At 59.9% G+C, this 19,865-nt stretch overlaps 1 protein-coding gene across 1 annotated transcript in view; it reads left to right on the top strand.

Moving 5' to 3' along the window:
* Positions 1–16,275, top strand: part of NDRG1 (N-myc downstream regulated 1) — a 45,060-nt gene extending 28,785 nt beyond the window's left edge. The window contains exons 8-16 of the mRNA XM_002710623.6: positions 579–665; positions 2,496–2,552; positions 4,450–4,553; positions 5,752–5,808; positions 6,957–7,008; positions 8,060–8,107; positions 9,865–9,900; positions 11,961–12,012; positions 14,474–16,275. Coding sequence (XP_002710669.2) covers positions 579–665; positions 2,496–2,552; positions 4,450–4,553; positions 5,752–5,808; positions 6,957–7,008; positions 8,060–8,107; positions 9,865–9,900; positions 11,961–12,012; positions 14,474–14,715 — 735 coding nt within the window. The 3' untranslated portion in view covers positions 14,716–16,275. The remainder of the gene's footprint in view (positions 1–578; positions 666–2,495; positions 2,553–4,449; positions 4,554–5,751; positions 5,809–6,956; positions 7,009–8,059; positions 8,108–9,864; positions 9,901–11,960; positions 12,013–14,473) is intronic.
* The last annotated feature ends 3,590 nt before the right edge of the window (positions 16,276–19,865 follow it).

The following is a 19,865-nucleotide window of genomic DNA, read 5'->3' as shown; positions in this document are numbered from 1 at the left end:
TTGTGGCCAGGGTCCTCTTGTGTCCTAAGTTACTCGTGTGAACCCGATGGCTGCCCGGGTATTATTACTACTGTGGGCCCGCAGGGTCCTTTGCATCCTTACCACGCAGTTGTTTAAAAATGGCGCCATCCTCATCTCATCCAGAAATGGACATTTTGCCTGCCTGTCGCTTGCTGGGCTTTGCTGCCCATGGGAGAGACTGAGCCGAGTGTGAAATGGGGCTGTAGCCTAGGTGCCTGTGGGTTTCCGAGGAGTAACAGCGTGGTTACTGCTGCCCCCTGTCTGATGTATGAGGCTGGCGGGGTTCTATACCCATTTGACAGCTGGGGAAGTGGAGGTCTAGCCAGCCAGGTGGAGTGATTTGCCCAAGGCGGGTCTGTGCAGGGCATCTGCTTTGCACTTCTCTTGTGGGGCTGCCGCTTCCTCCTCCCTCGGGGCCCTCAGTCTTGTCCAGGGTGGGGGCCTGGTGCCCGGCCCTGACCCTCTTCCGGGTATTACCCTGGGAGCTGGTTTGACCATGGGAGTGCCGAGTGTTTCAGGCCTCCGGGCTGGGTCTCAGCTCGCGTCTTGAATTGCAGCTCAACAACCCCGAGATGGTGGAGGGCCTCGTGCTGATCAACGTGAACCCCTGTGCCGAAGGCTGGATGGACTGGGCCGCCTCCAAGGTGAGCCTGGGGCCCCGGGCGGGCGGGCGGGCGTGCGGGTTCCCAGCCTTTGGCCGGAGGAGCCGTGGGGCTGCAAGGCCTGTCCGCCCCCTCTCCCACCCCTGCCGCTGCCTGCTGGTGCCACGGAGTGTTGGGGTGATGGGGAGCTGGCGCCTGCCCTGTGCTGCTCACCACTGTCCATGCACCGTCCCCTGATCCTCCGTCCCCACCGGTGGCAGCGAAGAGAAGGGAACTGAGGCCCGGGTGGTTGAGGACATCGCCCAGGGACTGGATGTCCGTGACAGTGACCCCGTGGTGCGTGGTGCTGACCAGCCCTGGCGCTGGGGCTCCTGGTCCAGGGTGGGGGAGGGCAGAAGGGGCGTGAGCGGGCCTGGGAGCTCGGCCCTGGCTGGAGTCCCGAGGTTCCTTGTTTATCTTTTAAAACTGATCATTGTGGGTTTTTTTTTTTTTTTTCATGGAGGCCCCAAGGAGTGGGGAAGTCATTCCAACTGAAACAGGACAAAGCTCTGTTTCAAAGGCTAGGGCGGAGTGGGGCTGGCTTCTCACTCGGAAAGGGTGTTTTTGCCAAGTTTGGGGTGGCTGCCCAGGACGGATGCTTGAGGGGGTCATGCCCCTCGCCCCCTCCCAGCCCATTCTGGCTGCTCCCATGGTGCCTTTCTCTTTCCCGACCGTGGTGCCAGAACACGGAGCCCTTCCCTCCTGCCTGTGTGACCTCCGGGAGGGGGGCCCACTCCCTGTTTTTCATTTGATTTTCCCAGCAAGGGAAGTGACATTGCAGTCAGCCCGTTTGGCTCCCGGCTGGCCGTTCCGAGCCAGGCGAGGAGAAGCTGGCATCAGGGGGAGCCTGTGGAATGCTGGGGGCTGTAGCCTCCGAGTGGGGCCATCGGCCACAGCTGGCTTGGAGGGGACATGGTGGGGTGGGGGAAGGGCGATATGGGAGGCGGGTAACGGGGAGCTATGTGGATCCCAGGCTGCAAATGCTGTCTCGAGGGCCTGCTGCATGCTGGACCCCGGGGTCCGCCACTGTCAACACGTGCAGTGGTTCCTGGCACCCCAGTTAGACGAGAATCTGGGCTGCGGAGCTCTGTAGTGTGCACAGTGCCGCTGGCCTGGGAGGTGGCAGTCCGGGCTGGCCAAGGACCCCAGGCCTGAGCTGCTCGCCCCTGCCGGTTCCTGCCATACTGCGGTCGCTCGGCACACATTATTGAGTGTGTCCTAAGGACCTAGCATTTAGGGACCTCCTGCAGTACAGATAGAATCTTTGGAGCTCTTGCTGTATACGAAGCATTTATGTAGCTCCCATTGCCTACCTAGCAGTGCAGAGCTCCTGTTGTATCCCTGTTTGTGGAGCTCCTGCTGTATACCTGGCCGTTATAGAGCTCCTGTTGTATACCTAGAGTTTGTGCAGCTCTTGCTATCATCTACCATTTATGGAGCTCCTGCTGTATACCTGCAATTACCGAATAGCATCTGTGGAGCTCCTGCTGTATACCTAGCCTCGATGGTGAGAGAGGAGCTGGTTACCAGTGTCTTAGGGTCTGAGATAGGAAACAGGCTGCGAGGGAGAAGTTGCAGGGTGGTGTAGACGGAACAGCTGGGAGCCACACGGGTCCTGGGAGGCGGAGGAGGGGAAGTCGGGTGTGATGAGCAGTGGGGGGGCCTTCTCTTCTCAGGGCTCAGATTTGGGAGCAGGGTGGGCTGGGAGCTGCTGGGGTCTTTCTTTAGCCCCTGGATGCCAGGCCCACACCGGGCAAGTGCTACTGCATGCCCGGGCCGTGGGTCTTGCCGACCCACATTTGCTGCTGTTAACTGCCGGCTCCTCTCCCCCAGATCTCCGGGTGGACCCAGGCCCTGCCCGACATGGTGGTGTCCCACCTCTTCGGGAAGGTGAGTAGTGCAGCCCGGCGCCCTCGTCCACACACAGCAAGTGACTAAGTGTTGTCTGCAAGGGGCCATGGGGCTGCTTGCATTCCCGGGTTCTGGATGAGGAATCAGACCAGAGAGGTTGAGCGACTCGTGTCAGACCTCACAGCCATCCAAGCCTCTGCTCCTGCCTGCCCCCGGCTCAGCGGCAGTCTGCAGCGTCGCCCGCCCGTGGCAGGCAGAGCCTGGCCTCCCGCAGCAGGCATGGTGCCAGTCCCGTCCTCTTCCTCCTCGTCTCCTGGCCTTGGCGCCGGGGTTGTGTCTCCAGCTGGGGCTGGCAGCCCCCGAGCAGGGGGTGCTGTGGGCTCTGATGCAAGCCCAGGGCCTGGAAAACCCCTCAGTTGCCTGAACTCGAGCTGACCTGCCCTGTTTGCTCTGGGTGGCCCGAGCCTGGGCTAGCATGGGTGACGCCGCCGGGCCACAGGCACTCCGCTTTGGAGCTGGCGAGGTATGCACGCGGGGATCGGTCCTTGCACCGGTGACCTGCTGCAGACAGCTCAGAGCAGGGGTGGGGAGCGTCCAGCAGAAGGCCCACAGGATCATTCAGTCCAGCCCTGCCAGGACAACCGATCGCAGGCTCGAAATTCAACAGATCTAGAGCAGGCTGATTTTTAAGCTGATGATTTTATATGGCCTGTAGATATTATAAATATCCAAATGGCCCGTGGCTGAAAAAGGTTCCCGGCCCTGGTGTAGAAACCCAAAGACAGATACGCACACGGTTCTGGAGCCACAGCCCTGAACTTGGATGCGTGTGGGACTCCAGGCGAGATCCCTGCCCTGCTGCTGGCTGCCCTGGCTCCAGTCTCTGCCCTACCTTTCCCAGTCACCTCACCCCCAGACCCCCAAGTACACCTGCCAAGACCCCTTCCCCACATCAGCCTGCATCCAGAAGTCCCAGGGCCAGATCTTCTGGGGGCCATGCGCGTCTCCTTTCTCTTTCCTTCTTAGCTGTTCATGTCGGTAACGCATAGGAATTTGGGGGAACTCAGAGCCAGCGTGTGTGTGTCCTTGGAGGCGGTTAGGGCACCGAGAGTCCTCCCCGATGGCACCCCAGGTTCCCTGGAGACCGCCTGGGCTGCAGGGGTGCCTGCCAGCATCCCCAAGTCGCTGCAGCTCTTTTGACCTGTCTTGCCTCAGTTTTCCCCCTCGCTTCTCTCTGAATAGCCAGTCGGCGTCCGTGTCGGGAACAGCGCAGGCTGGACCTCGGCTTGCTTGCTCCCTGTCCCACTCTGTCAGCCGCTAACGCGTCCAGGCCTTTTGTACGCACTGCAGCATCTGCCACCAAGCACGGGGCTCGCGGAGCAAGCTCCTCACTTGTGGGCTCGCCCCAGATGGGATCCCAAAAGCAAGCTGAAGGCGGGCCGAGCCGGGCTGGCCGACACAGGGCTCTGGCCGGCCCTCAGTGGGAGCCAACGGTGTTCTCTTTCCAGCAGCTTCCTGTTGCTTGAGTCGGTTTTGTTTTTCAAGCGTGAAAAGCTGCTTTTCAGCTGTGGCCGTTAGACGTGGGCGGTGTTTGCCTCTTGCAAGAGGGCTTTTGAGTGGCAGCCTCTGGGGAGTCCCACACTGGGGCTCAGAGAGGAAAGTGCTGTTCTCAAGAGAGGCAGTGAGGGAGCCAGGGCCCCCGCCAGGAGGTCCCACGTTAGGAGCCCCCCAGGGCCGGCCGTGACCTTCCCAGTGGGCTCAGCTCCCAGCCCAGCCAACCCCAGTCTTTCTGGAGCCATCCCTCTGGCGCTGCCATGGTCCTGTGCATTGGGCATCATCATCTTTGAACCTGAGTCCCCTGGGCGGTGCAGGGGGAGTGGCCAGACCAGGGCCCCAGCTCCATGAGGGCCACCCTCTCCCGCTGCTCTCCCTGCAGGAGGAGATGCAGAACAACGTGGAGGTCGTGCACACCTACCGCCAGCACATCCTGAACGACCTGAACCCCGGCAACCTGCACCTGTTCATCAACGCCTACAACAGGTACGGGGGGGGGGGCACTCCCTCGGCCACGCAGGCGCCGCCGCCCGGGCTCCTTTGCAGGTCTGGGATGTGGCGCGAGGGAGCGGAGGGCTGTGACAGCGCAAGCCCTGAATTTGTGCAAAGAGATGAGTAGATGGGGTGCTTGGAAAGACCCCGGAGGTGGGTGCGCCAAGACCTGAGCTACCAATCCTGGCCTCTAGGGGCGCAGTCATGCGTGAGTCAGGCCACAGCTGAAATTCAGGAGAGGCCAGGCACAAAGAGAGCTGGGAGGGCCACAGAGCACCTTGGAAGGGAGGGGGCAATCCAGGCGGGCTTCTGGGAGGCGGGTTTGTCATTCCCAGGAGGAGGAGGAGGGGCACAGTCTAAGGCAAGAGCTAAGTGCTCCTCATGAGCTCAGTCAGGGCCAGGGTTCCGGAATCTTCCAGTGGGTTCACTTAGCCTGCTAGCGCCACTCTGCCAAAGAAGGAGGCAGGAGTGAGCCCCCCGCGGTCGCCTCTCCCCCAGTGTCAGTAAGTTGACTTGGTTCAGGCTTGCGGCAGAATTCAGGATCAGTGTCGTTGGAGGAGCCCGCCAGCACCTCAGAGCAGGAGGGCTGGCCACAGGCAGACACTGGGAGCCCCGGGAGAGCCTGCGACATGGCCCGAAGGTGCTGTTGTGACAGCCGTTTTTCTGCTGAGGAGGTGACGGCACAGAGAGGGTGCGCGTTCAGCCCGAGGTCACATAGCTCGGAAGTGGCGGGACAAGATTTGAATCCGCTCATGAGCTGGCAGAGGGCTGCTCACGGTGCTGGGAGCTGCAGGGTGGTGGGGAGGGAGCGAGGGCGTGTGGTGCAGGGGAGAGGAGAGCTGGCCACACTGGGCCGCATGCCACGACAGACGGGAGCCATGGAGGTGAAGGCAGGACTCCCGTGGAGCCTGGGAGACCATGAGGGAGGCTGGGCCTCCAGCCTCTGACAGGTGGACAGGTGGCAGAGGACGTGGCTTGTGCTCCTGTGGAAATGTAGGATGGCAGCACACAGCTGGGACAGGACGAGGCCAGCTCCTCACAAGCGCCGAGTCCTGATGTCCCTTTAATGGCGTCTGGGGACCCCGAGTGGCCAGACAGCTGGGGGGACCCCACCCAGCTGGGGATGTGGGGCTTGGCCTGCAGGCCCTCGCTCTGGGGTCTGTGGATGCTAACGATGGCTGTGTTGCCGTAGCCGGCGGGACCTGGAGATCGAGCGGCCGATGCCGGGAGCCCACACCGTCACCCTGCAGTGAGTCGCTTTTCTCTCTTTCTCTCCTCCACGCGCGCTGCCTGCCCTCGTTTGCTCACGCCTGATGCAGGGGCACCCTGGGTACAGCAGGATGGCCTCACCCAGTGGCCCCTGGGTGGCACACTGTGGTCGGGGACACCTGGGAGACTCCTCTCCGGGGACCGAGCACTGCCCAGCCTGGCCCGGTTTCTCCCTGCGCAGGTGGCATGAGTCCCCAGCACGTGTGTTGGTGCCTCCTGTAGCAGAGGTGGACTTGTGGCCACTCTTTGGATGCCACTTATTAAGCACCTACCATGTCAGTGTCCATACTGGGCTTTGCCTTCCAAAGCCTAAAAATAAAAATGAGTGACATAGGATGCACTAATTTTTTTTTTTATTTGACAGATAGAGTTAGACAGTGAGATAGACAGAGAGAAAGGCCTTCCTTCCATTGGTTCACCCCCCAAATGGCTGCTATGGCCGGCGCTGCGCTGATCCAAAGCCAGGAGCCAGGTGCTTCCTCCTGGTCTCCCATGCGGGTGCAGGGAGACCAACCACCTGGGCCATCCTCCACTGCCCTCCTTGGCCATAGCAGAGAGCTGGACTGGAAGAGGAGCAACTGGGACTAGAACCCGGCACCCATATGGGATGCCGGCGCCGCAGGTGGAGGATTAGCCTAGTGAGCCACGGCGCCGGCCCTAGGATGCACTCTTAAAAGCGCTCTGTGAATTTGGAAGGGAAAGACAGGGCAGACCCAACTCAGATTCCCTGGTATCAGTGGTGTCTTTTTGTGGCTCCTCGAGTTTGCCACCTCGTCTGACGTGTGTGTACCTGGTGCTTGTCTTTCCCTTGTCACACATGCCATTCTCATGTCCGTCTTGGCTGCCAGCAGAGCCCCGCTCATCTTTCCCAGAGAAGATCAAAATTAAGAACATCAGGGCACAGAAGTTACCTGGCTGAAATTCATACTAAAGTGTACATGACTACCAGCGCCTCTTATCCTAAGAGCAAAGCAGAAGGCATTGCAACAATGAAGCAGAAAGATCCCGGGTCCTGGGGAGGCCAGCATACCCTTGTTAGGACTCCGCTTCCGGCCTGGCAGGTGTGGGAACGTGCGAGTCAGTTACTTGAACCTTGTGCCAATCCCTCCTCTTCTCTCCCTCCCCCAGGTGCCCTGCGTTGCTGGTGGTTGGAGACAGCTCTCCTGCTGTGGATGCCGTGGTACGTGGGGAGCAGCGGCTGCGGTCAGCGGTTCACCCAGTGACCCCAGCCTGGTTGAGTTTCTGTGCCGGTCCCTGCCCTGGCGCCAGGTGGCATGTTTTCAGTGCTGGGCTGGGCCTCTGGGCACAGCGCCCAGCCAGCGGCCTCTGTCCCTGGTGCCTGCAGTCCCTGGTTGCTTGGCAACGGTCCCAGGCCCCTCACCGGCCAGTCTGCATCCGTTATCTCGATTCCACGCCTGTGGCCTCTTGGGAAGCAGGTGGCTCTGCCGGGCCACAGGGGTCCTGGTTGCCTGGCAAGAGCCAGAGGCACCCGGACCGTGCGGCTCAGGCAGGCCTCTCGCACTCCTTACTGCCCACCTGCGCTGCTGTGGGGGCAGAAAGAGGAGCCTGCTTTCCGCATCCCTGCAATGGGGGGATGGGGCTGTCGAGCCACGTCCCAGAGCGGCGCACGCCGGGTGCGGTGGCAGCCGAATGGAGCATGCTGGTGTCCGTGTCATAGAAGCTGGCGTGGTATAGCCAGCCTCGCTCTTCCTGGGGGCCGAGCCACTGGGATGGGCCATGGCTACATCAGCCAGGACAGATGGCCCACATCAAGGGAGGCGCCGGCTCTGCCTAGCGTGGCGAGTGGGCGCGCTGGCCGGTGCTGAACGCCACTTTGAAGTGGGTCAGACCGGTTTGGCGGATGTGATTTCATAGGAGGAGCAATTGTCAGGGCAGGCGTGTCTGACGGCGGCTGGGGATCCAGGCAGCTCATGGAGCAGGTGCTTGTGCGGCCCCGGCCGTCTGCACGTCAGCCGATCCCCTTCACACACCTGGGAAAGGAGACGCTGTCCCCCCTGTATGGATGGGGAAACGAAGTTCAGGAACTTGGCCTGGGTCACACAGGTGCCCGTGTCAGGACCAGGACCCCTGCTTAACCCTGAAGGCCACCTCTGTGCCAGTAGGAACGCTGCCATTGTCGACAGCGGCACAGTGGCCGGGCAGGGAACGGTATTGGCTTGGAGCGGGCTCCAGGCAGAGAACTAGCAAGTGTCTTTTTCCTTCTTGTCCAGGTGGAGTGCAACTCGAAACTGGACCCAACGAAGACCACGCTGCTCAAGGTACACAGGAAACAAGGCGGGCGGGCAGGCAGGCGGGCAGGCGGGCATTCTTAGCACCTCCCGGGTTCTCTGCAGAGCAGCCCTGGGCCGATGGACCCGTGGAGGTAGTGATTACGTCTCAGGCTGTCTCTGTCCATGGGAGTCAGAGCTATTGGTCCCCGGGCTCTGTGGAGGGGAGGACTAGGAACGGCTCAGCCGGGACCCGCACGAGGGTGGCGCCAGGATGTCCCTCCCAGAAGGGCCTCTGCTTGCCCAGTGCGAGCAGATGTCTCCCTAGGCCTGTCCTTAGGCCTCTCCCGCAGGCCCTCTGAGCACATGGCGCACTGGCCGTCTGGGAGCTGCCTTCCAGAAGGATCTGTGGCCACTGCTGCAGGTGCCTTGTCGGTGACTACCGACTGCACGAGAGCAGGGCCCTTGCTGGGGCTCCCCAGCTGCACGTGGGGTGGGTGGGTGCGGTCACAGTCCCCTGGGCAGAGTGGAGTGCCCCTGAGTGGCCCGAGCTGGGTGTTGGATTCCTGTTCTGAGCAGGGCAAGGCCCCACACTGGGCCCTGGGGACGCGTCTTCCTTCAAGACTCCTGCCCCGGGAAGTGGTGAGATTGCAAAGTGCTGGGCCTTGGGGCTGCACGATGTCTGCACCACAAAGTAGCACGCACCAGGCTCCCTCAGACGAGAGGGATCCCGTCCCTCCTGGTTTCGGAGGCCTCTGGACCAGAGCATCACAGGGCCGAGCTCGCCCCAGGGCTCTCGGGAGGAGGCTGTGTGCTCGCCTCTCACGCTCCTGGTGGTCATGGTCACTAGCAGTTCCCTTCCTTGGCGCCCCTCCCCCCGAGGTGCAGCTCCAGGACCACATGGCCAGCTCCCCGAGTGGCTATGTCCCCATGTCCCTGTCCTCTTAACGACATCACCAGTCCTTGGATTCAGGGCCACCCTCATCCAGTAGGACCTGGAGTCTGTCTGCAAAGACCCTTGTTGCCAAACAAGGTCACAGTCACAACTACTGGGAACCGGGACCTCAGGGTGACTCTGGGGAACACAGCTCAACCCTCAGAGAAGGGGAGGTGACTGGCTGGAGTTCCCGGATCAGACCGCTTCAGCCTGTTTCTGGGCAGACTTTGTCCCTGCCCGAACCGGCCCTGCCTAACTCCCCACCCCCACTGCCTCCAGAGTTAAAGCCCCAGCACCCCATTGCTTTTGGTCCCCTGGAGCAGCCTGGCGGCAGCCATACCCCTTCCTACCTTGTCCCCCCCCCCCCCACATCTGCAAGCCCTCCACCCCATCTCCCCCCCTTCTGATTGATAATCACGCACCTCCAGGCCTCCTGAGGTGGGCTGTCTCCCAGCCTGCAGGTTTATCAGGGGCTTTGGGAGTCACGGCCTTTGTTGGGGTGGCAGTCGGGAGCCCCAGCAGGCCTGGCGCCCGGGGCCCCACCGTGCCCTTGGGAGGGGGCCTGGCTCAGATCGCCCAGGTGCTGGCCAGGATCCTGCAAGACCCTGCGGTTCTCGCCTGTTGGCCCGGTTGCTGTCTCTGGCTCGGCTCTTGGCAGGGCAGGGGGCGGGGAGCCATGTAGTGATCTCTGGGGCCCCTCGCAAGGCACAGACAGCGTTTGCCAAGGAGACTGATCTAGTGCTGAGGGCGGGGTGACTAAGGCAGCAGCCGCCTTGCAGGGGTGGGGGGAGGTGGGGGAGGTCCCGTCACCCACCCCGGTCCCCCTGGGCAGGGCAGTGGCTGAGCACTGACCGTCCCCTCTCCATTCCAGATGGCGGACTGCGGCGGCCTCCCGCAGATCTCCCAGGTGAGCGTCACCCTGGCTTTTGCTTTGGACCCCCTGCCTTCTCCCGGCCGAGTGCGGGCCCCCTGTGACCGCGGGTGCCTCTTCCCTCCCTGCCTGTCTCACGGGAAGACCGTGCGGGCTCCATCTAGTCTGTGCTGGGTGCTCGCTTGCCGGCAGTCATTGCATCGCCCAGAACTCGGCTCCTGAGGGGCCCCGGGAGACGGGGGGTGACAGATCTGCCCAGTGGGCACAGCTCGTTCTCGTGGTCCAGGGTCCGGGTGTTTCTGCCCCAAAGACCACAGCCAAGGCCCCGCAGGGAGCTCAGGCCCAGAGCGGAGAGATAGAGGAGGTTCAACCACACAGATGTGTGTGTGTTTGCACACAGACATGTGCAGGTGTGTGCACACACGTGTGTCTGCATGTGTGCACGCGTGTCTGCATCTCCCCAATCACTGACGCCTCTCCAGGACCCCTCCCAACCCAACACGCGGCTTCTCACCCACGTTCCTGGGATTTTGCGTCCTCATACTCTTCTATCTGCACATGAAATGTTGTGTGACTTGCTTTTTTCTCCCCTCAAACACTCTGCTGCCTTCTCTCTTCTTCCTTGGCCTACTGAAATGAGAACAGAGCCAACCCTCGCCATAATGAAAGTAATTTTAAGTGCATGGCAGGAGCTCGGTTAGCACAGGCTCCAGGAAAGCAGCCCAGGGAGGCCCAGTTCTGCTGTAACCCCTCAGTCCTCAGCCCTCAGCCCTCGGGCTCTCGCAGGCTGGGTGTCTGTCGGAAAGGGGTCTTCCCATCCTTGGTCCAGGTAGCTCCTTGCGGCAGAAGTCTGCAGAGCAAGCAGGTTATCTTAGAGTTACAGAAGGGGAAACTGAGGCGGAAGACGGGAGCGATGTCCCCACTGCCCAGAGAGCCCGGTTTCGGCCCGGCGTTCTCGTCCCCAAGCCCAGGGTCTTGGTTCTTCCCCCATCCTGAATACGCAGAGGTGCAGGTCCTGGGGGCAGTTTGCACCTGGTCTCTCCTTGCAGTGTCATTTGGCTCCTGTGAGACAGTGGCAGGGCTGGTGGGGGTGGGGGCGGCAGCGCCTCTGTCCGTGACTTCTCTCCGTTGTGGGAGAGTGGGACCCAGGGCACTGCAGCTGGGTGGTGGGATCCACTGAAGGCTGCACACGTGGCTTTGCTCCCTGAGGAGTCACCTCCTGGTTCAGATTAAATTAATCACTCGAGAGTAACTGGTCTCGTTAGTTGATGCAGTGGCTTGTCTGTCTACTTAACCAGTCAACCATCTGTCCTTTCTTCCTTTCATCTTCCCTGCCCTCCTTTCTTCTATGAATCTTTTCTCTTGGTCTATGAATTTATCCAAAGTTTTTTCTTCCATCCATCCATCCCTTCCTCCTTCTCTCCTCCATCTCTCCATCCATCTCTCCCTCCCTCCCTACATCCACTCATCTGTTTCTACATCCCTCCATCCACCCATTCAACACCATCCATCCCTCCATCTCTCCATCCATCCATCCACTCATCTATCCATCCATCCATCCATCCATCCATCCATCCATGCATCCATCTCTCCATCCATTCATCCACCTATCCACTTCTCCATTCATCCATCCCTCCATCCATCCATCCATCTTTCCTTCTTTAAATTCTTCTATCCGTCTGTTCATCTTTTTTTTTGTCCACCTCTCCATCACACTTGCCCCCTGCCAGCCAGCCACCCTACTGTTGAGGCCGAGGTGAGCTGCCCTGAGGGCCTGGCTTCTGAGTCTGGAGAGGCCTGGATGACTCTTCACTTAGCTAGTAGGACTGGGCTGGATCATTACCATCCGAGGTGTGTTCAGCTGTGAGATGTCCCTCAGGTGGCAGCGGCCTCGTGAGGAGGTGGTGAGGAGTACGTGAAATAAAGGCATGACTGTCTGCCCCTGGCCAAAGCTAATACCAGCCTCCATCATTCCCGTGTGTCTGCTTTGTCCCCTCAACATGTAGTGGCCCCTGGCCCGGGCCATGCTGTCACCTGCAGGGGCTGTGGCCTGTGGTCCACCGGGCCCCAGCCCTGACTGTTGCTCTCCCTTGCAGCCGGCCAAGCTCGCTGAGGCCTTCAAGTACTTCGTGCAGGGCATGGGATACAGTGAGTATGGGACTTCCTGGTAGGCGGTGGCTCGGGGCAGGGGTGGGGGCGAGGAGTGCCGTGCCCTGAGCCAGTGTCTCCTGGGCCAACCCTGGTTCTTTGGGGCAGAGGGGGAAAGGCCAGGCAGCGTTCCGAGGCCCATGTCTTGGGGGCCAACCATCACCGTCGTGTTTTGTTTTCCCTCCTTTGGGGCTAGACGTTGTTTCCACCAGAGGTTCTTGGAGGTTTGGGTGAGGGCTGTCCCCTGAAGCTCGGGGGTGACAGCAGTGGGAAGGTGCACACCTTGCTCGTTCTGATCCCACGCTGGCTTCTGAGCCCACCAGGGTTGGCGATGCGGGTCGTGGTGGCGATAGTGGTGGAAGGTGAACAGATCTTTCCTTTGGTCTCGTAATCCTATGAGATCTGATTCTGCAAATGATGGAGCCGAGTGGGTGTGGCACTAAGCGAGAGCACAGCGGGGCTCTGTGACAGCTCACTGAAAACCGGAACTCACTTAGGTGGGCGTTGGTTGCCCAGGTTCACTACGGGGCACGGCTTGGCTGAGTCGCAGGTGCGGGGACTGAGCGGTGAACAGGTGCACCGTGGGGGAACTTGAGATTTCTTGCTTTGTGGTTATAGCTTATTACTCAGACACTGCTGGCCTGTTTTTCATAAGTGCCATCCTGTGACCAGGACCAGGCTGGTCCTGGTTGGCGTGGGTGGGAGCTGGGCTCCCTTGCCTACCGCTTGGAATCCCAGTGCGGGTGCCCTGCTTGGCTGGGAAGACTTGGACCTCCAGCCTCCTTAGTGTTTTCCTCACACCGCTTGCCTGTTTTAAAATGGCAACAGCATTGTGTGCTGAGCCCAAGCCTAGTCTCCTTTAGGAGCCGACCCAGAGCTGGGGAGTGGCTGGGTCTGCTCCGTGTGCCTGGGGCGGGGGCCGCCGTACCGTGCCCTGCTCTGCAGAAGCCTCCTGCCCGCGCACCTGCTGCCCCCGTGGGCAGTGTGCAGGCAAAGGCGGTACCTGGAGAAAGCCGCCGGCAACCTGGGTTGGCTTTTTCAGGGTGGGAAGTCTGGCTTGGTTGCCTTGCATCAGCCTGCTGTGGGTTTGCGTGTTTCTGAAGGGGAGAGAAAGCAAAAGTGGGGCCCTGCTCCCCCCCAAACCAGCAGCTATTTCCAGGAAGCCGAAGCACCTGCACACCTTGGGGGAAATAGCAGGGAGAGCTCGCGCCCCAGAGGCCTTGACCAAAGAGAAGGAACATTGTCTGAGTGCCTACTCGCGACGGCAGCCTGTGTGGCTAGTCCCCGGGTCCCCCTGACAGCAGTGCCTGGTGGCCATGGCCTTGGGAGGCCAGCAGAGCTCCCGGGCTTGGAATTGAGACATGGAGGGCGCAGGGAAGAGATGTGAGCCAGGGATGGGAGATCTGTCCCAGCTGCTGCTTTCTGGGTCCGAAGCTCTCTGAGAAGGGAGTTGGGTCGAGCGGGAGGAGCTCCGTGTGTGAGTGGCCGCCGGGGACAGCCAGCCTGTGCACTTGACCTCTGCTTGCCTGGTGGGCAGCAGCCGCCGCCGCCTCATTCTCACAGCAGCCGCACTTCCATGGCCTGGGCTGCTCGCTTCCTAGGGCTGCTCTGACCAGTCCCACAAACGGGGTGGCTCGGTTCTGGAGGTGTCGGGTCTACCCGCTGTGGTGCTGCTACGGTGGCACTGGGGAGGTCCCCGCCCTTGCCTCCCCCCGGCCTCTGGTGGATCCCCCAGGCCGCCGCCTCCCTGGCTGGAGCTGCCTCGCTCTGACCCCTCTGCCTCCCTCTCCACCTGGCCTTCTCCACTGCTGTCTCCATCTCTTTTTCTCTTCTTAAGGACAGCAACCATGGTGGTCAGGGGCCGCCCTAATCCAGAATGGCCTCCTCTTAACTAATGATACTTGCAAAGGCCACGCATGTGCTGTGGTGCCACAGGTGGACGTGGCTGTGGGGGAGGGGAGGCGCTCCATTCTTGGCCAGTGCCTGGGGGCTGACGGGCTTCTTCGGGTAGACGATGGGCTGCAAGCCCGTGTAGCCCTGGTGGCCTACCTGTGACATGGGAGGATCCCCCTGGCTGGCCTAGAGTGCCCTCCCGGCCCCTGCAGTTCCCGCCAGCATGGAGGTGGGTGGGGGGAGAGCGGGTTGCAGAGCGGCCCGTGCTGGGCGGCCCATGTTTTGTCTCCGTTTTCTAGATGGGGACTGGGAACCTAGGGAGGGATGTTCCCAGAGTCACACGGCTGTTGACCAAGTGGCTGGAGTGAGAGCCAGACCCACATCTGAGTTGAGGTCACTTCCCGTGTGGTCACCACAGGGGACACAGGGAAGCCTGGAGGTGGCTTGCAGCAGTGAGGATTAAGGCAGGCCAGGAGGAAGGCACCATGGCTGGGGGGCAGGTGTGCCTGGCCCTTCACCTGCGACAGAGGCCGCCCGCCCCCTAACCACCTGTCTCCTGTCTCCCCAGTGCCCTCTGCCAGTATGACCCGCCTGATGCGGTCCCGCACGGCCTCCGGCTCCAGTGTCACCTCCCTGGAGGGCTCCCGCAGCCGCTCCCATACCAGCGAGGGACCGCGCAGCCGCTCCCACACCAGCGAGGGCTCCCGCAGCCGCTCCCACACCAGCGAGGGAGCCCACCTTGACATCACCCCCAACTCTGGTGCCACGGGGAACAGCGCCGGGCCCAAGTCCATGGAGGTCTCCTGCTAGGCGGCCTGCGTGACCCCCGTCACCGCCCGGGACTCTGCAGCTCCTCCCCTCACCCACCCCTCCCTGCCTGCCACCCCCTGTAACTCCGTATTAACCCAAAGCTTATTTTGTAAGCGTGAGCTCTGGTGGTGACAGATGGAGTCTGGCCAGGGTGGGGCAGTGGGGGAACCTAAGGAAAAAGCATCGCGGTGTCCTGATGTTGGTGCGCAGTGCCCAGTCCTCCCTCGCCCCCCCACTTGGCGATGCCGGAACAGAAACCACGTGGCCGCAGGCACTTGCAGGTCCATGCCTCGGCCGAGCTCCAAGGGGCCAGCAGAGTCCTGCTGCTTCCTCAGCAGCCCAGGACCCACTGGCCGGGCTCTGGAAACTCAACCCTTTTCTGATCTGGGGTAGGGGAGTGTGGGTACCGCTTTTAAGTAGGCAGAGCAAGAAGGCAGGGGGAAAAAAGGTGGAATTGACATGACGCTGAGACGTGGAGGAACAAATCTTCGTAGCTAACTTGGAGAAACTCGTTTGTCAGGTCAGTGGCCCTGTGAGCTTTTGGATGCGGGAGCATCTGGCCTGTCTTTCTGGCATGCTCTCCAGGTGCCGTGAACATGGGCGGGGAAGCCACGTCTCCCAAAGAGACCGTGTTGGCCAGCATTTGGGGCCATGGTTTTTTTAAGGTTTTAGCTCTGCTACCTGCCGCCCCCTCCGGCACCCCCTGCCCCAGCCTCTGTCCCCACCCCACATACACGAGTTGGGGGTGCTCTTCTGTTCCCAGGGGAGGATGTCTCTGAAATGCAGCCAAATGTTGTGACACAGTGGGTGCTGGCTGGGAGGGGTCGGGGTGGGGCTGGCTGGGGGCTGCTCCCTGGATGTGGAGGATTCTTTGTGGCTGTGATGGAATCCAGTGGTGTCGTCATTCAGTGGCTCCTGGCCTGTTTCCCAGAAACCTCGTGATTGAGTTAAATCCAGTCTCCGATGTTCGGCCACTGGGGTTGAACCTGAACTTGACCGCTGGGCGTTGCTGACCTGGTACTGTTGCGACTTTGCATAGAATTTCTGTCCTTGTGGAGGACGGGAGCTCCAGCGGGCAGTGGTTGAGGGAATACTAGGACTCTGATCCGTGGGACTCTGCTGCCTTCCCCTCCTCCCAGCCCCTCTAACCTCTGCCGAATGGGGCGGCACCCCTGACATTCTGGCAATGTCGGCGTAGCTGTCAAGTTCCTGTACTACTGCCTTTTGATTTTCATTTTGGCTAACTATGGATTTTCTTATAGGAAGTGTGATCAGACCAAATCGAGCATTGAATCAGCTGCTGGGGCCTGGTGATTTTTGGGGACCCTAGAATTAGTAGAAGGAAGTGGCCAAGCTTCCCAGGTGACTGGAGAAGCCGTGACTCAGTTTACCTGCCACCTACCCCCCGGGGGGCGGCCCCCTGCTTCGTGCAGAAAGGTTGGGGGTCAGGTCCAGAGTGGCCCAGCATGGACCAGAAACCATGTGTCTAGCCTTTCCAGAGGAGTTTCTTAATGAGATATTTGTATTTATTTCCAGACCAATAAATTTGTAACTTTGCAATGGCTGTGTCTTTTTTTTTCTCGACCTGGGAGAGCGGGTATGTGATGTTGAGATCCAGGGATGTGTCTTTGCATGAAGGGACTACCAGGCCTGGTTCCTGGGGCCTCCTGCCACCTGCCCCCTCCCCCCTACAGCGACATTCTTTGCTGTAGAGCAGTTCTGTCCTTGGAAAATACAATAGTATCCACATACGTAACTGGCACACTTCTAGTGGCCACATTCGCAAGAGTAGAAATGGGTGAGACTGACTTCACTAGCCTATTTCATCTAGCCCACTGTTTGCAAAGTACTACAGTTGAATATCCCTTACCTAAGATGCTGGGGCCAGAGGTGTTCCAGAGTTTGAGCTTTTTCAGCTCTGGGAATATTTGCCGGTTGAGCATCACCGCTCTAAAAACCTGATCCCAAAATGCTCCCAACATCCCTAACTTTCGGGGTGCCCTGTCATTCCTGTACCATTCCCGTAAAAAGTAGGGAGCAGAGGCAGACATGGTGCCTAGATGGGGCTAGGACGCCCGTGTGCCCTGCCAGTGCCACGATGTGATCTGCAGCTCCGGCTCCCACCTCCTGCTAATGCGCAGCCTGGGAGGCAGCAGCTGGTGGCTCAGGTGACTGGGTTTCTGCCACCCCCACGGGAGACCTGGATGGAGTCCCAGCCTTTACCTAGTCCTAGGTGTCATGGGCATTTGGGGAGTGGGCCAGAGGATGTTATGGCCTGTCTCTACCTCTGCCTCTCAAATAACTAAATTGGTTCTTTAAAAAAAAAAAGCAAATACATTTTTATTTTTTTAAAAATTTATTTTATTTATTTGAAAGAGAGAGGGAGAGAGAGAGAGAGATCTTCTCTCCACAAATGGCTGCAAGGGCCAGGGCTGGTCCAGGCTGAAGCCAGGGGCTTCTTCCAGGTCTCCCATGTGGGTGTAGGGGCCCAAGCACTTGGGCCACCCTCTACTGCTTTCCCAGGCACATTAGCACAGAGCTGGATCAGAAGTGGAGCAGCCAGGATTCGAACCGGTGCCCATGTGGGATGCTAGCATTGCAGGCGGCACCTTAGCCCGTTGCACCACAGCGCGGTCCCTGGCGTGTTTTTTTCATACTAAGAAATCCACTGTGTTTCGCATTCCCGGTTAGGTCTCCCTGCAGACGGAGTCCCATCTGAAGTTCTCAAGAGCTTGGACAGACAGTGCTAAGAGGATAAAGCTCTTCAACCCAAGTGAGAGCCTCTTGTTTATGTCTGCAGAAAGGCCAGGCCTCTGATGACCAGTGACAGCCAAGGTAGCGCTTTGACTCCTGTACCTTTAAGCAGAAAACCGTGGGCAGTGTTTGGGTACCACCGGGCTGGAGGGCTGGATCCCAGCTTGGAGCTCCTCGTGTGAGTCCTGGCTCTGCCTCTGATGCAGCTTCCTGCCGAGGTGCATCCCGGGAGGAAGCAGGTGAGTGGCTCAAGTACCTGTGCCCAAATAGGGGACCCGGATTGAGTTCCGGGCTTTGGCCTTGGCCTGGCCCAGATCTGGCTGTTGCGGCCATTTGAGGAATGAACCAGTGAATAGAAGATGTCTCTCTGTCTCTCGACCTTTCAAGTGAAAATACACCCCGCAATCATGGACAGGCTTTGGAGTAACCTCCCAGTGTCTTCAAGGTTTTGTTTGGGATTGGCTTACACCAATTTCAGAGGCGTTCCCAGCATGGGGGTCAGCGTGGCACCAGGCACGGAGGAGGGTGGGCGTGGTCAGCCTTCGTGAGAGGCTACGCAGGGCAGGAAATGAGGCTGGAGAGAGGACCCTGGGGAGGGGCTGGCAGAGGGGAAGGCTGGCGCCTTGGGCTGGGAGGTGATTCCTCCGATAAGCCAGAGTCGTCTTATGACCCCACGACATACCAAAGGCTACTACAGGTACCACTTAGAGTGCAGTGGAATGATCCGAAGGTGGCACCTGTGTGCCTTGGTATCACGGGCTGCTTTCTTAGTGAAACGGAAGGGCAGGCCAGCAGTCTGCCCTACTGGTGAGTGCCCGGCCCTGGCTGCCTCAGCATAACGCTTCTCTCATTCCAGCTGGTGACATCGCTGAGGTCTCTTGGCCTGCACGTAGACAGAAGGAAGTGCGAAATTGCAGGTAGAGCTCAGGGCAAACAAAGCTGCCTTTGTTTCCCCATGCAAGGATGTGGCCCCTGAATTCTGTGCGAGGCCCCAGGTGAGGGAGGCCGGCTCTGCAGGCACAGGGCTGACTCAGCAGACACAAGCTGCGCCTTGCCTGCCTCAGGTCCTGTGTGAGAGGTGGGAAGAGAGAAGGCACAGGCAGGACGAGGAGGAGCGAGCGATGGGACAGCCCTGCGGGGGTGCACGCATCAGCTTTAGGGGTTGGCGCAGGCAGCTTTGGGGGGGGAGGGGACTTCCATGTGTCTGCAGGTGTCAGGTGCTGCTTAGAGGTGGTGAGCCCAGAGCGTCTATTTCTGTTCTCCCTGGCTTCTGGTTTTGGTTTCAGAGCCCCTGACCTTGGCTTTCAGCTGCAGTTGGGAGGCCACGTACACTGAGGTCAGCCAGAGGGGGGCCCTGCAGGGCCCAGCACAGCCTCCACCTGCCGTCTTCCTCGCTGCTTCTCCCCCAACAGCAGTGTTGCAGTGAGAGCCCCGGGAGTGGCCCTCGAAGTGGCAAAAGTGCATCTGATGGCGGGTGTGTCTTGGGCCTCTTTGGGGGTGCAGGAGCCCATCTGCAGTGTCCCACGTGGAATCCCTGGGGAGAAGTCCAGGCATGGCCTGGTGGGGTTGGAGATGGGATTGGGGAGGGGTCCACCGAGCAGATCCACTTCCTTCCTCCTCAAACCAGATTTCTCTGTGTCTCCGGCATGAAACAGGACCCCTAACGCAGCTGCGACCTGGGCTTTCTGTTCTGGGCCTGGATCTAATGCCGTCTTGAGTCTCTAATCTGCCCAGCTGGGCTCAAGTGTTCACCCCTGTCCAGTCAACCGGGATGGGGTGCACCTGGCTCCCAGACCCTCTCTGCCTTATATAAGAGGAGTCTTCAAAAAGTTCATGGGAAAAGGCTGATGAGAAGCCATGTGTGGGGGCTGGCGCTGTGGCATAGTGGGCCAAGCCTCTGCCTGCAGCACCACCACCCACTATGGATGCAGGTTCAAGTCCCAACTGCTCCACTTCAGATCCAGCTCCTTGCTAATGGTCTGGGAAGGCAGTAGAAGATGGTCCAGATGTTTGGGCCCCTGCACCCATCAGGGAGACCCAGAAGAAGCTCCTGGCTCCTGGCTTCAGATCATCCCAGCTCTAGCCATTGCAGCCATTTGGGGAGTGAACCAGTAGATGGAAGGTCTCTCTCTCTTTCTCTTTCCCTCTGTCTGTAGCTCTGCCCCTCAAATAAATAAATCTTAAAAAAACAAAAAGCCATGCATGGGTTTCACAATGCATTTGCAGCAAAACACACTTATGAAATTCCATTTTTCTGCCGACTTTGTGAAGTGAGTGGCGTACACATGGGGGTCAGGGTAGGGGGGACGCTGAGCACTTGATGGGGCTGTGGCAGCTGATGCCACTGAGAGCCTGGCTCACTGCCGCAGAACGTGGCCTTCCTCAACCCGGCCTCG

This window comes from Oryctolagus cuniculus, chromosome 6, assembly GCF_051225735.1.
Source record: "Oryctolagus cuniculus isolate XC-2025 breed Fujian yellow rabbit chromosome 6, ASM5122573v1, whole genome shotgun sequence".
NCBI classification, from domain to species: domain Eukaryota; kingdom Metazoa; phylum Chordata; class Mammalia; order Lagomorpha; family Leporidae; genus Oryctolagus; species Oryctolagus cuniculus.
Note: the sequence above shows the minus strand (reverse complement) of the source record. Positions and strands in the feature narration are given on the sequence as shown.